The sequence below is a fragment of the Poecilia formosa genome, unplaced genomic scaffold, assembly GCF_000485575.1.
Source record: "Poecilia formosa unplaced genomic scaffold, Poecilia_formosa-5.1.2 Scaffold76, whole genome shotgun sequence".
Taxonomy (NCBI): domain Eukaryota; kingdom Metazoa; phylum Chordata; class Actinopteri; order Cyprinodontiformes; family Poeciliidae; genus Poecilia; species Poecilia formosa.
Window position 1 is genome coordinate 66,485 of NW_006800015.1, and position 12,889 is coordinate 79,373.

Here is a 12,889-nt window from a genome sequence, read left to right on the forward strand (position 1 = left end):
GCTGCCACAACATAGTCTTGGAGCTATAGGGAAGGGTGGCAGCATCAAATACACACAATCATTTTGTAAGCTGTTGTTGAGAAGGTATAATTCTCCACTGGGATTAGTTACACTGTAAGCTAGGAGAATCCACTGGGATAAGTCATGGGGGAAAACTGAGACTTTTTTTTCCTTCCCAGCAATTCCCCTGTTTAGTAAATGATGAAAGCTGTTTTAGAATGAGAGTCCACAATAATACAAAGACTAAGGGTAAGAGTTCAGAATAAAAAGCTGAATGGAAAAAATTGTTTAAGTTTCACATTTCCTTATACAAAGACACATAACTATGGATATGTTTGCACTAAGCTTTTACTGTACGTCAAAGAAAGCTCCAGAAAGAGGATCAGTCAAGCAGGCCGAACAACAAACACATTCTTTCCATTTATTAGCAGAGGTTACAGCAGCTTAGCTACAACATGAGCAACAGAAAGCTTCACTGTTGTGCCTTACAGGGCTATAGGTTACGTATGGCCATTGCTTTGTAAAAGGTTGAGACTTCGTCACCAAGGTAACTATGGAGTTTTCTTTCAGTCCTGCTAATATCATGTGGTGTTCATAGCCACAAACATAAAGGTGAAGGTGTAGTTAAAAGGTGAAGGTGTAGTTAAAAAACACCTTATGTAAGAGGGTAATTTTCCAAGACTGCTGGTGAGGATTCAGACTGACCTTTAAAATGGGGATAGTACGTAAAATTAATGTTTTTGAGGTTTATATATGTTATTCCCTCATCAAGAACATACCTGCTTTGATTTGCTTTGATTGTTTATGCATTTCTAAGAAATCCTTGAATCTTTTGTTATATCTATGATGGCAGCCATTCAGCGGTGGTTAGGCGCTTGCTCTCACAAAGAACCGTCTATTTCCACAAAGTTCCTGTTGAAGCAGGAGTCTCAAGCCAAGTTTCACCTCACAGAGCATCCCTCCCCGGTCCCTGTCCCCCTCAGTTCCTTCAGACTAGCAGTAGCAGCAATTAGCAATCACCTGGCAGAAGTGCACATCTGCCAAGCTCATCTTATGAACTACTTCTCAGTATTTCTGTGATGACGTCCTGTCATGTATATATCATGATGATGTCATGATTTATACAACATTTTTTCATTTAAAAAAAATTAGAACTGAAGGTAACATGTCTGTTTGATAGTTCTATAAAATGTAACCATGTGCCTAGAATAAAAGCATAATATCAAATCTTTAATCGTTTGATAAAAAATGAATTTCAGTTATGCATATACACTTTCTGTAAACAAATCTTCATTGAATGGTAGACCTTTACACCTAGCAAGCTTTGGTTCCTTCCTCTTGATGTGCTTTTGATTTTTTTTTTATACATTATTCTTAAAATACTTCAGAATTCTTAAACAGTAAAAAACATTTTTGATAATATCAAATCTGAATCAAATACAGTCATACACTAGTGTCAGTCTCCACTTAACATAATTCACTGCACTTGTGAGTTAGAAATATAATGCATGGAATACAATTCGCTTTTATGAAAGATTCACAGACCATCAATCTAAATAAAGCTATATACAAATCAAATTTCTGAAGCCTACACTGTTGAGCAGCAGAGCTTGAGCCTTTTGAGCACAGAGTTCAAACACAGTGGCCATCTAACACTGAAACCATGAAAAGATCTTTTTTCATAAATCCGTCAGTCGTAATACTGCTTTTGGCACTTGTGCTTCAGAAAAGGTGGAGGTAAAGTTAATAAACAATTTTCCAGTGTGTGGGCTGTTCACATTTTTTCTCAGAGTCTCCACAGAATCGGTTGTACGTGGTTTTGGGATCAAACCCCAGGATTTCTCTTTCTTCGTGGATCCGAAAAGAGAAGGTAGAAACGGATGTCCCGATGAAGAACCTGGAAACAAACAATAAGAGATACAAATTAAGCAAAAATCTGTGAAAAAAAACAGCAAATAGAGGGGAAAAAAGACTATAAAGGTGCTTGAGAATGTCACTTGTGGTGAGAAACAGCATGAGTCACCCTGACCAGCTTATCAAGTTGGGTGATTTTTACTGACAATCTGAAGATGTGGCTGGAAGATCTCAGTACAGTCTATGAGCTTACTACTTATACCCTGAAACACTGGTCTGGTATAACACAATGATGTAGAAACTTATCAGATGTCCTAATACAATGCTCTCATATAACAAAACAATTCAGTATCTTACCAGTCGCAACTCACCAACTGCACATGTTTTAGTTTTACATGCTGTATTTATAAAATGTGTTTTAGCTTAAAGCCTACCATTTGCAATTTGACCATAATGCTGATAATCAAGCATTTAAATGCGCAATATAAATACAACTGTTAGTATACTACCACCGTAACATTAGTCATTACATTAAAAAAAACAAGTGAAAAGTAATGTGATCTCATTGACATAAAAAAAAAAAAAACATTCCAAACTATGATGGTTGCATTTCACTTAGTCATCAAGACAGGAATTCAACTCTCATTAAACACGTGATCTGGCAATAATGCTTTGCTGTAGAATTGGTCAAAACATCAGTATTATTGCTGATACAAGTAAAAAAATAAATTGATTGCATAGTAATAATATGGGGTCTAACAGCTTGTCATCATATTTAAAAAAGCTTTCAAATGAACATGTAAATTACTTCTACTTTCTGATAAAATGAAAGGTAGGCGGGTCTGTATGTGTGCCTGCATATTTAAAAAATGTTACACTGCCTCATTTCAAATTAGTTTGAATCACGTGGGTTACTAGGCAGCATTTTCAAAGTGTCTACAGTTGTTTTTAAGCTCTAAAAAAAAAAAAGTAAAATAATTTTTTTATGGAAAATACCGCTAACGGTGGGCAGTAAAGTACAACCTGTCAAAGGAAATTACCTTGCATGAGCACATATCCACTGGTCAATAATAGCCACTCCTCCATCTCTGAGCAGCTCCAGATCCTCTTTGGATGGCTCAAACCGCACCATGTCTGGCAACAATCTTTTCAGCTCTCTCAGTTCTACATGGATAATAAGATCATTACCATTTGCTTGTTCTGTTGTCTTTATAACTTTTTATGGGATTTATTTGCTTGTTGAATCAAATGCGATCTAAAAGGCTAACAGTAGATTAGATTTAGCATATGATCAGAAAAAAAAAATCACAGGTAGTAGAAATAATATTTAGGAACACAGGTCCAAAAGCAATTGGTAATGCATAAATGAGTGGAACAAATACACATTATTTTGATAGATTTATTTCTTTCAATATAAGCTGGTCTGCCATTTACCTTCTCCGTCTGCATCAGTTGCAACAAACACTGTCTGAAGTTTGTGTTTCTTCATCATACTGCGTATCTTTTTGGCTGCCCCTTTCAGGCTGGGCACATCATCTCTGTGACCCCAGATGAAGTCCTTCCTGCGAAGATGAACCCCAAGATATGGACCTCCGATAGCAGAGCCAGGCTTGGACTGATAGGAATTTAAAGGAACAAGTTTAAATTGTTGAATTATTGCTAGTTCTGCTGTACATAACTGTGTCTAACGGTTATGTAGAGTAACAATATAGACTTATGTTACATTAAACTAGGTCTGCTAAGAAAAAAAAGGCACACCTTTGACATGATGCAGCCAATATTTTTCCAAGAGTGTTGCACTGTTTTCCTGGGTGTTTGTTTTTTCCTTCTACTTCACAATTCCACGTTATTTTGAGTGGCTTTATCATAATAAAATACATACTGAGATTTGTTGTGTACATGAAAAGATATGAAAAACCATAATTCCTTTTACAAGGCACTATGTAATCAGGATATTTTTAAGCACTGGGATTGTGCTGAAATCCCAGTGCTGTGATTTGACACCCCCTCAAATTGCAGAATTTGCTGGTTCAATAAGCAATGAGATAACTAAACAGAGACGTGCAATATCTTATAGTTCATCATCAACTAGGAAAAGTTGATGATCTAAAATGATCTCCAAATGTTCTAAAATGCTAAAAACTGCTAGCTTGAATGGGACTTTACTGCTTCAACCATCATGAGAGCATCAGAAGGTGCTGTATTGACATTTCAAAATTTGATCAAATGGAATTATTGCAGACTGAAAGCTGTGAAAAAAATATACTCTAACAAAGATTTGTCTCTTTTATTTTTATTTTTTTTAACTGGCTGAGATAAAATATATTTAGCTGGTTTCTGTTTGTACTGCTAATTGTCCATCCCATGCAGTCATTACTTCTGTTTTCTTGTCAAAGAGGGTAGTGGTTTTACATAGTTCAATACATTGTATAATAAATCTACTTGAAAGAGACAAACCCCCCACAAAGTTGTGAATATGGTTATATGGCAAACATTTCATAACATGAAGTTTTCTAGGAAGCGGATATGCGATAATAGAGTACACAATGACTCACTTTCATGCGGGTCCAGTCTTCATTATATAGTGTGCGGTCTGTGTCATCTGTGGAGTTCAGATATTTTGCTCTGAAATCATCCCCTATGAGTCGCAGGTGCTTGGCAAAAACCATGCTGCGCCGGGTCTAAATGAGGCGAAATAAATGTAAAGATCTCTGCACATTCTAACAGAAAACATCCTTTAGCATGCAAATAAAGGTTAATGTGCTTTCTCAGAGAGAGAAGAGCAATGCCCCAGGATAGGTCAACATTAGCCTAATGTCAGATGTCCCCTCTGCTGTCCCTGACCAACACGTCATCAGCTGACTCTAGCAAGCAACCCAATCGTCCGGCCCTCAACATCAGCCACATCCTGGGCCATGATGGCAGTTCAGCTGTGTGATGAGTTTCAGTTTAATGCCTTTTTGGACTGTTGTTCAAGAGCAAACAATTGCATTTTCTGTTTGAAATGTGTAGTTTGTTTCAATGTTAAATAAAGAAGTGATGAAGCACTTGATGTGAGGGGATTTGTTGTTTACATGTCCACTCAGTTTCAGTTTTGCTTTTTTGTTTTTTTCTCTCTCTCTTTTTGACATGCCTAATGTCAGAGTAATCATTTAAAATTTCCATAAGGCTTTTGAATTTTATAGAAATAAGTCCTGAATGCTCCTTTTCGAAATGTTGGTTAAACTGGTTCTGAATTGTTGTTAAGGAAAAAAAAACGAACAAAAATAATCCTTTTGTAGACCAAAACGTCTAATACAGAGGTAGTTTTACTTACATTCCAGTAGTCTTTTCCAGCATAGTGATCATGTAGGAGAGTCTCTGCTCTGTCAAGCATGACTGAGCTAAAAAAAAATAATAATAATAAAAAAAAATCATCACAACAATGCCCAAACAAGTTGATTAAATCTGAGTTTCAGTAAGGCCAAAGAGAACAAACAGAGACACACCACTCTAAAACAACAAAGAATTCAGATCATTCTTCCCTGGACACAAACAAAGGACAGGGATGGGTTACTTTTCAAGGAATGTTGCACCTAATCTTTCTCAGTATTTGAAAGAGTGGAACCATTTTTAGTTAGATTTCAATTTTGCCTGATCCCGTTTTTCCCCCCTAAGGACTGAAACACATAAAAGGACAAATGTGGTCCAAATAATAATAGCAGTCTTGTATCCCACAGAAAATAAAGGAACTACAAAATAATTTTAATTTATGCATCACAGCATATGCCTCTAACTTTTATTAATTATTGTCAAGATGTGCATCAAAGTATATGCACATTGGTGAGCATTCTTAGATGTGATAAATAATAATTTAAAAAAAAACTTAAGAAAAAAACAACTGTTTGTGAGGGGATTTGTTTTTTATTCTCCACTCAGTTTAAGTTTTGTTTTCAGTATTTGAGCTGCTGATTACTGATATGTCAGTCAAGGAAAAATGGAGGATTCTGATTTCTGGAAAACTGACTGGAGCATCATCAGTGCTAACGTGAGATCATGACATAGTTTCAACAGTTTAACAGTAAATTCAATGCAGAAGCATTTCAAGTTAAACAAAACTGACTCACCCCAATGTATTTGGGCATTATGATTTCTATCATTATATCCAATATACTTCAGTATTAACTTTTCTTTGGATTTTATCATTTTTTGAATTAAAAATGTGTAATGGTATATGGTATTTCAGAAAGTATTTATGTTTGCGGAATGTGAGATATATTTGCGGACTTACACTGCTGTGAAGTTTTTCTGAAGAACTGGGGCCATGATGGATGCATGGCCCTGAGCCGATAAACATGTCACATTTCGAGCCCTTGTTTCTTCATAGCCCCAAAACCAGCCCCTGTAGAAACACACAGAATAGTACAGAAAAAGAGCTTGTTTCTACATGTCTGATTAAACATTTCATCAAGATGAATTTATTTACTTGACATTTATTCTTTGTCATTCCTACTGTGCTCTCAAGCTGGTGTATATTACACGTACAGCCTATGAAAACTTTATTTGTATTGTATTTATTTATTTTTTTTACCTGTAGTAGCCCTGTTTATCTTTGGTGTACAGAAGCTTCTCAATACATGCACGCTCATCAACTTTTTCCTCCCATTTTCCATCAGTCCATCCCTCGGCATAGTTCTGTAGCACAAGCACCTGGTCTATGAAAGGGCCTCCATTTTCTAAATTGAAAAAGGGAACAAGTTCTGCTACACTGAATTTGACATTTACATCAACAGTATAGTTTAAAATGATTAAATGTGCAAAGTGGTGTTCTCACCAGCAATAAATTCCTCATACTCAATAACGGGTACGTTGGCTTGCAGGCTGGTCAGGCTGAAGAACTCTCCCCATGGGATACGAATCTGGTGGATATCAGGACTTTGCCAGTGATAGAGTCGACCCCAAGGGGGGAGGACCAATACCCAGTCATCCCCCTCTTTCCTCAAAGTCTTGACCAGTGAGGCCATGCGGATGTAGACATCTCTTCGCAAATTAAACCCTTCCGGTGGGTTTACATCATATAAAAGGTACCTGATATGCAAAAAAAAAAAAAGAGATACATTTTAGTACTAACTTTACAATTATACATGTTGAATCAAGTCTACATTTTGTTTATAGTGTTCTTACAAATCATAAGATTAGGTTTGATCGAATCGAATACGTCACCTTTTGACGATGAACAAAAAAGCAAACAAGTTTTCAACTGTTGCAGGCAATTTTACCACTGCAGGGACGAATTAAGACTAGGTTTAGATTAAGGTCCATGAAATAATATTTAATCATTTATTCTCTATGCCGAATACATACACAGCACAATGACGTTAGGTTAACCTAGGTAGGCATACACATAAAAAGGGTTAATAAATCGTATAGGTAGAAAGAGCTTAAAATAACAACTTTTTTTAAAGGAATCATGTGTAACGCTCGTCGGAGGAAGAGGGCTCGAATAATAGGTATGAGGTAAACACACACTTAAAAGTCGAAGACTGTTGCCAAATAGTGACGTACAAATCAAAGTAAACACCAACTTGTAAAGAAAAAGCGACAATTTTCAATTCAGCATTTCTGACAAGCTAGGACAATAAACTCACCGAAGATCCCTTGCTGCAGAGATTGACACTGAAGCCGTGCGGCTCGCACTGAACACATCTTCGGATTGTATTGTTTGTAATGCTGCAAAAGCGACGAAAATAGACAAAAAGAAAGGGCTAAACGAATCCGTTGTTGCCACACATATAAGAGGTATATGCAGTGGGCTATACGCCATTTTTCCTCCCGGCCACGCATTTCCGGAAGCTGGGAAAGCGTCTGTAGTTGCCAAGCAACTACCAAGAACTTCTTCTTCTTCTATTCTATTATGGCGGATCGCAAGCAACTTTCATATGAGTACGCCATCTACTGCACATTAGTGCGTAGCAGCATAACTTACATCCATTATTCTATTTTTTATTTTATTTTGCATTATGAAAATAAACATTGCTCTCTTTAATCTAAAAGTATCCTCTATGTTTCCTTCAGTTACCAATATTCATTTAAGCTCCCATTCATGTCCTGTCCTTGTTATTTTTCTTAATCTCTCCTTTTCAGGCTCAACACGTAACTGATTAATGTGTGTTCTACATTTTCTTTCTCTCCACAACCTTCACATTTATAATTTTTTCTCCCAGTTAGACATAAAATGTCATTTAAATAGATAAATTATATAGCTTATTTTTTTAACTTGAGAATAAATAAATTAAGTTTAATGATGCTAGATGAAATGCCATAGCTAATGCTTAATGTAAGATATGAAGTAAAATTGTTTACAGATACGAATACTTATTTTTATACCTCAAATTGTTATGCCACAAAACCTAAGCTCAACTTGAATGCTTGGGAAAGCCATGAAAGACATAAGACTATGGGTATAGAGTACAAACACAAACAAATTATTTTCTTTAGCATGAGCATTTATTGAGCAACAACAAAGTCAAAAGTAAGATTAATATGTTTTAATGTTCTGATATGAATGAAAGACCAGCCAAACACCAAAAAAATCAGAACTTCACTGGGACAATAAAAAGAGGTCAAGATGCCGTTTAAAATGGTGATTAATACAAACCAAATATCTGAAAATATGCAAGAAGTGGGTTCCGTTCTTTAATACATAAGAATATCTTGCTTTTTATTTAATATTCATCGTCTTCCTCCTCTTCTTCAAATGAGTCGATGCCCAGCTCTTCATAATCTTTCTCCAAAGCAGCCATATCTTCTCTGGCCTCTGAGAACTCTCCCTCCTCCATTCCCTCTCCAACATACCAGTGGACAAAGGCTCTCTTGGCATACATGAGATCAAACTTGTGGTCGAGCCTGGCCCAGGCCTCAGCGATGGCGGTGGTGTTGCTCAGCATGCACACAGCTCTTTGCACCTTAGCAAGGTCTCCTCCAGGAACCACAGTTGGAGGCTGGTAGTTGATCCCCACCTTGAAACCTGTGGGGCACCAGTCCACAAACTGGATGGTACGTTTGGTCTTGATGGCGGCAATGGCCGAGTTGACATCTTTGGGTACAACATCGCCACGGTATAGGAGACAGCAAGCCATATATTTGCCATGACGTGGGTCACACTTCACCATCTGATTATCTGGTTCAAAACAGGCATTTGTGATCTCAGCCACAGACAGCTGTTCATGGTAGGCTTTCTCAGAAGATATAACTGGAGCATAGGTGGCCAGAGGGAAGTGGATTCGAGGATAAGGCACCAAGTTGGTCTGGAACTCTGTCAGGTCAACATTCAGGGATCCATCAAAGCGGAGAGATGCTGTGATTGAGGACACAATCTGGCTGATAAGGCGGTTCAGATTGGTATAGGTTGGATGTTCAATATCCAAGTTCTTGCAGCAGATATCATAGATGGCCTCATTGTCCACCATGAAGGCACAGTCGGAGTGCTCCAGTGTGGTGTGGGTAGACAGGATGGAGTTGTAAGGCTCCACTACTGCTGTAGAAACCTGGGGTGCCGGATAGATGGCAAACTCAAGCTTTGACTTCTTGCCGAAGTCAACAGAGAGTCTTTCCATGAGCAGAGAGGTAAAACCAGAACCTGTTCCACCACCAAAAGAGTGGAATACCAAGAATCCCTGGAGACCACTGCACTGATCAGCCTGTAGACGCAGAAACATAAATACTAATCAAACCATTCTAACAGCTCGTTTTATTTCTCGCATGGACTGTTGCTGAGTCTGACTGGATATGCTCATTGACAGACTAACTCTGTAATTTTCTTAGAATTTAGGTCCAAATAAAAATATGATTCAAGTGTTTTACCAGTTTGTGGATCCTGTCCATGACAGAATCAATAATCTCTCTGCCAATAGTGTAGTGACCTCGGGCATAGTTGTTCGCAGCATCCTCCTTTCCAGAGATCAGCTTTTCAGGATGGAAGAGTTGACGGTATTTTCCTGTTCTCACTTCATCTGATAATTTAGAAAAATAAATGTATGACTGTTAGATCAATCTGATCAGTGAAAAATAGCTAAATTTTCAAACATTTAGCAGTTCAATTTGATATTTATGTATGTCAAGAAAAGAAGTAAACAACTTACAAAAATGTACTTTCTATATATATAAATAAGAAATAAAAAATACTGACCAATGACAGTGGGCTCCAGATCAACAAAAATTGCCCTTGGGACATATTTCCCAGCACCTGTCTCACTAAAGAAAGTGGTGAAGGAGTCATCAGGACGTGTGGGGGAACTGCTTGCCATCTGGCCGTCTGGCTGGATACCATGCTCCAGACAGTAGAGCTCCCAGCAGGTGTTCCCCATCTGCACACCTGCCTGGCCCACATGGACAGAGATGCATTCACGCTACAACAGAATAAAGACATTATGAGCAACTTCAGAAGGCTTGAAACAGTGTTATTATGCATTTCAGCCACTAGGTGGAAGCAAAGCCAAGATGATCATGGTAGAACTTCACTGGGACTATAAAAAGAGGTCAAGATGCAGATGTCCCTAGATTTCATGTAGATGCTACAAGTGGGTGTGAACTGTTTGTTGGCTGGTACAGAGGTTGAGCTCACACACCACATATTAGCAGTTGCTATTCATGCATTGAAAATAATTTAAAAGGACACTTGTCATGGTGGCAGACCTGGAAACATTAAAATTATTTAAACCAATTTGCCACTCGTTACCTATTTAATGCCCATAATGAAAAAAAAAAAAAGAATATATTTATGATGAACCTTGTATGAGTATAGGAAGTCTGACCATATTTTTTGTTCTCAACTACATATTACCCTGCAAGAGCAAAATCAGACCCTATATGTACAAATGACTTTCAGGAGTAATTGTACCTTTATCATTTTTATTTTGAAAATCACTCATATTTTATCCTTCTATTTCACAGTTCTGAACTACTGGTGGTGAACCCATATAAAATCTGAAGGAATCATGTTGAAGTTGTTGCAGTCTGTGGTTGTTATGTTAAACTAAACTAAAAGTTCAAGGTGAACAGGTACTTCATCTTTTTCCCTTGCCTGACTTGCCAGAGGTTTCAGTTTGGCAGAGTTATTTTTGTTAACTCCTACTAACCTGACACGTAGCTGTAAACACAGACTGCCAGCCTTCCAAACACTGGTTATCGTCAAATAGAATTTTAAATCCTATTCACGCAAAGTTTTTCTCAAAACTATGTTTACTACATGGGTGATGAGGGTTTAAAATGATAAAAAAAAAAAAAAACTCACCTCACGTATGAGTAAGTAATGCAGAGATAGATTTAAAAAGCAAAACTGTCTACAACTGTAAACCTTTTAATGACAAGTAGACCTTTTGGAGGTGTGGCTGCAAAACACACAGTCTGGTTCTTCACAGGCATGTGTAAGGCACGGCCAAGCCGACTTTGGAAACCAGTTCTTCATGAAAACTACATATACGGTTTAGTTTTCCAAACTGTGTGAAACAGTTCAATGTCTGGCAGAACTAGATCCTTCATGTCACTGAACATGTCACTCAGGTTTCGGAACTGATAAGACTCTGGATCGCATCTCTATGTCTCTCCTCCCTTGTGTCTCTGACTACATATTTTTCAGAGACGCCTTCTGAGAAAATAAATGGTGAGGCTGGGGGCATATTACTCTATATACTTGTCCAACATAAAGCTTAGTTCAGGATTACTTTTGAGACTAAAATGCATGTGTGGCACCAGAAAATAACCACAGCATCTTAAGTCCTAAACTCTTATAGCAGGAATTAACACTGTTATGTCACTTTAAGAATGTCAATAACCTGATTCTTGCTACATTTGTGACAAAATGTCTCTGTTAAAATATATTACAAATTTGAATAAAACTCAGTATAGCAATGAAGAGTTAAACCATACAGTTTAATTCCAATTGGTCCTCCACCTAACCTATGCTGCTGCAACTGGCTGCATCATCTGATGAATCCAAGAAGTCCACCTAACCTCCAATTAAATTTCTAGAAAAAAAAAACAAAAAACAAAACTGCAACACGCTTAAAGAAAGCTAGAGAACCTACAAGTGGCTTTTGCTAAATCATCTATTTCCCTCAACTCTCAATTTATACATCATTATTCACTGTTGTCATCAGCATTGTGCTCTCTGTTTTCTTTTCCATCGAAAGTATACCTGGCCTAGTGTTTCTGCATTTGAATTCACATGTCTTTTACTTACTTTAACACTCCAGCTAGTTAAGCTGTATCTGAACTTTGGTATCAACTATGTACTGGATAAATATAAAACTCTACCTGGAACAGTTACCCCTTCTTTTGCTGTACTGGAGTCATCTAGAAAGTTGGAACTTGGATGTGAAAGATTAAGGTCTGTTCCCTTGTCTTACCCAAATATGTTGTAGTTGTATGACAGAACAGTAGGATTTGTCAACTGATGTGGTTGGTAACCAAGCAACAATGCATTTCTCTCCTTCTGTGCCTGTTGGCTCTTTCAATGGGTTGGCATACCGTTGCCCTCAGGCAACAAACCACAAATCTGTACCTCACGATGCTCCTTTATTTTATTTTTTGGGGGGAATGATTTAAAATACCTCCAGACATATTTTTGTCCAAATAAAAGAGGTATTGAGGTTCATGTGACCTTTTGCTTAGAAGAGGAACAGCTACACCTTGCCTCCTACTTGTAAGTTATACATCACTTTTCTTCATGTTTAAACTTTGGTCACTCTAACTAAAAATATTTTCATATCTGCGAGTATGTAAAGAAGCATTATAGATCATTTCAAGACAATTTTTTTTATAATTTATATGCTAAAACTGTGTTTTTTTGTTTGTTGCCTCAGGGCAACATTGCGCAGTTAGGGCCCTTTTGCTCAGACCATATTATTCTAATGTGATGATATTCAACTGATTACAAAATAATTATCACAGCCAATTTTTTTACTTTATTATTGACTAACAGCAACAGGAGATAGATGCAAGATCGTTTCATGGACAAAAGGTGCATGGTTCATAAGCTGGGGTCATTCCCAATGAA

At 37.3% G+C, this 12,889-nt stretch overlaps 3 protein-coding genes across 3 annotated transcripts in view; all 3 read right to left on the reverse strand.

Annotated features, from left to right (window-relative positions):
• Positions 1–330: 330 nt before the first annotated feature.
• LOC103140753 (GDP-fucose protein O-fucosyltransferase 2-like) lies at positions 331–7,710 on the reverse strand. The gene is made up of 9 exons (XM_007556027.2): positions 7,482–7,710; positions 6,668–6,921; positions 6,425–6,569; positions 6,125–6,235; positions 5,171–5,237; positions 4,410–4,535; positions 3,289–3,469; positions 2,895–3,018; positions 331–1,897 (listed from the first exon to the last, which is right to left on the reverse strand). Exons 1-9 carry the CDS (start codon positions 7,655–7,657, stop codon positions 1,744–1,746), a joined length of 1,338 nt encoding a protein of 445 aa, XP_007556089.1. The 5' UTR covers positions 7,658–7,710; the 3' UTR covers positions 331–1,743.
• Positions 7,711–8,321: 611 nt separating this feature from the next.
• LOC103140754 (tubulin alpha-4 chain) lies at positions 8,322–10,256 on the reverse strand. The gene is made up of 3 exons (XM_007556028.1): positions 10,022–10,256; positions 9,697–9,845; positions 8,322–9,533 (listed from the first exon to the last, which is right to left on the reverse strand). The coding sequence occupies exons 1-3, from the start codon at positions 10,197–10,199 to the stop codon at positions 8,559–8,561; spliced, it is 1,302 nt and encodes a 433-aa protein (XP_007556090.1). The 5' UTR covers positions 10,200–10,256; the 3' UTR covers positions 8,322–8,558.
• Positions 10,257–10,311: 55 nt separating this feature from the next.
• Positions 10,312–12,889, reverse strand: part of LOC103140761 (uncharacterized) — a 27,816-nt gene continuing 25,238 nt past the window's right edge. Inside the window, exon 29 of the mRNA XM_007556037.2 lies at positions 10,312–10,358. Within this exon, the coding sequence (XP_007556099.1) occupies positions 10,312–10,358 (47 nt within the window). The remainder of the gene's footprint in view (positions 10,359–12,889) is intronic.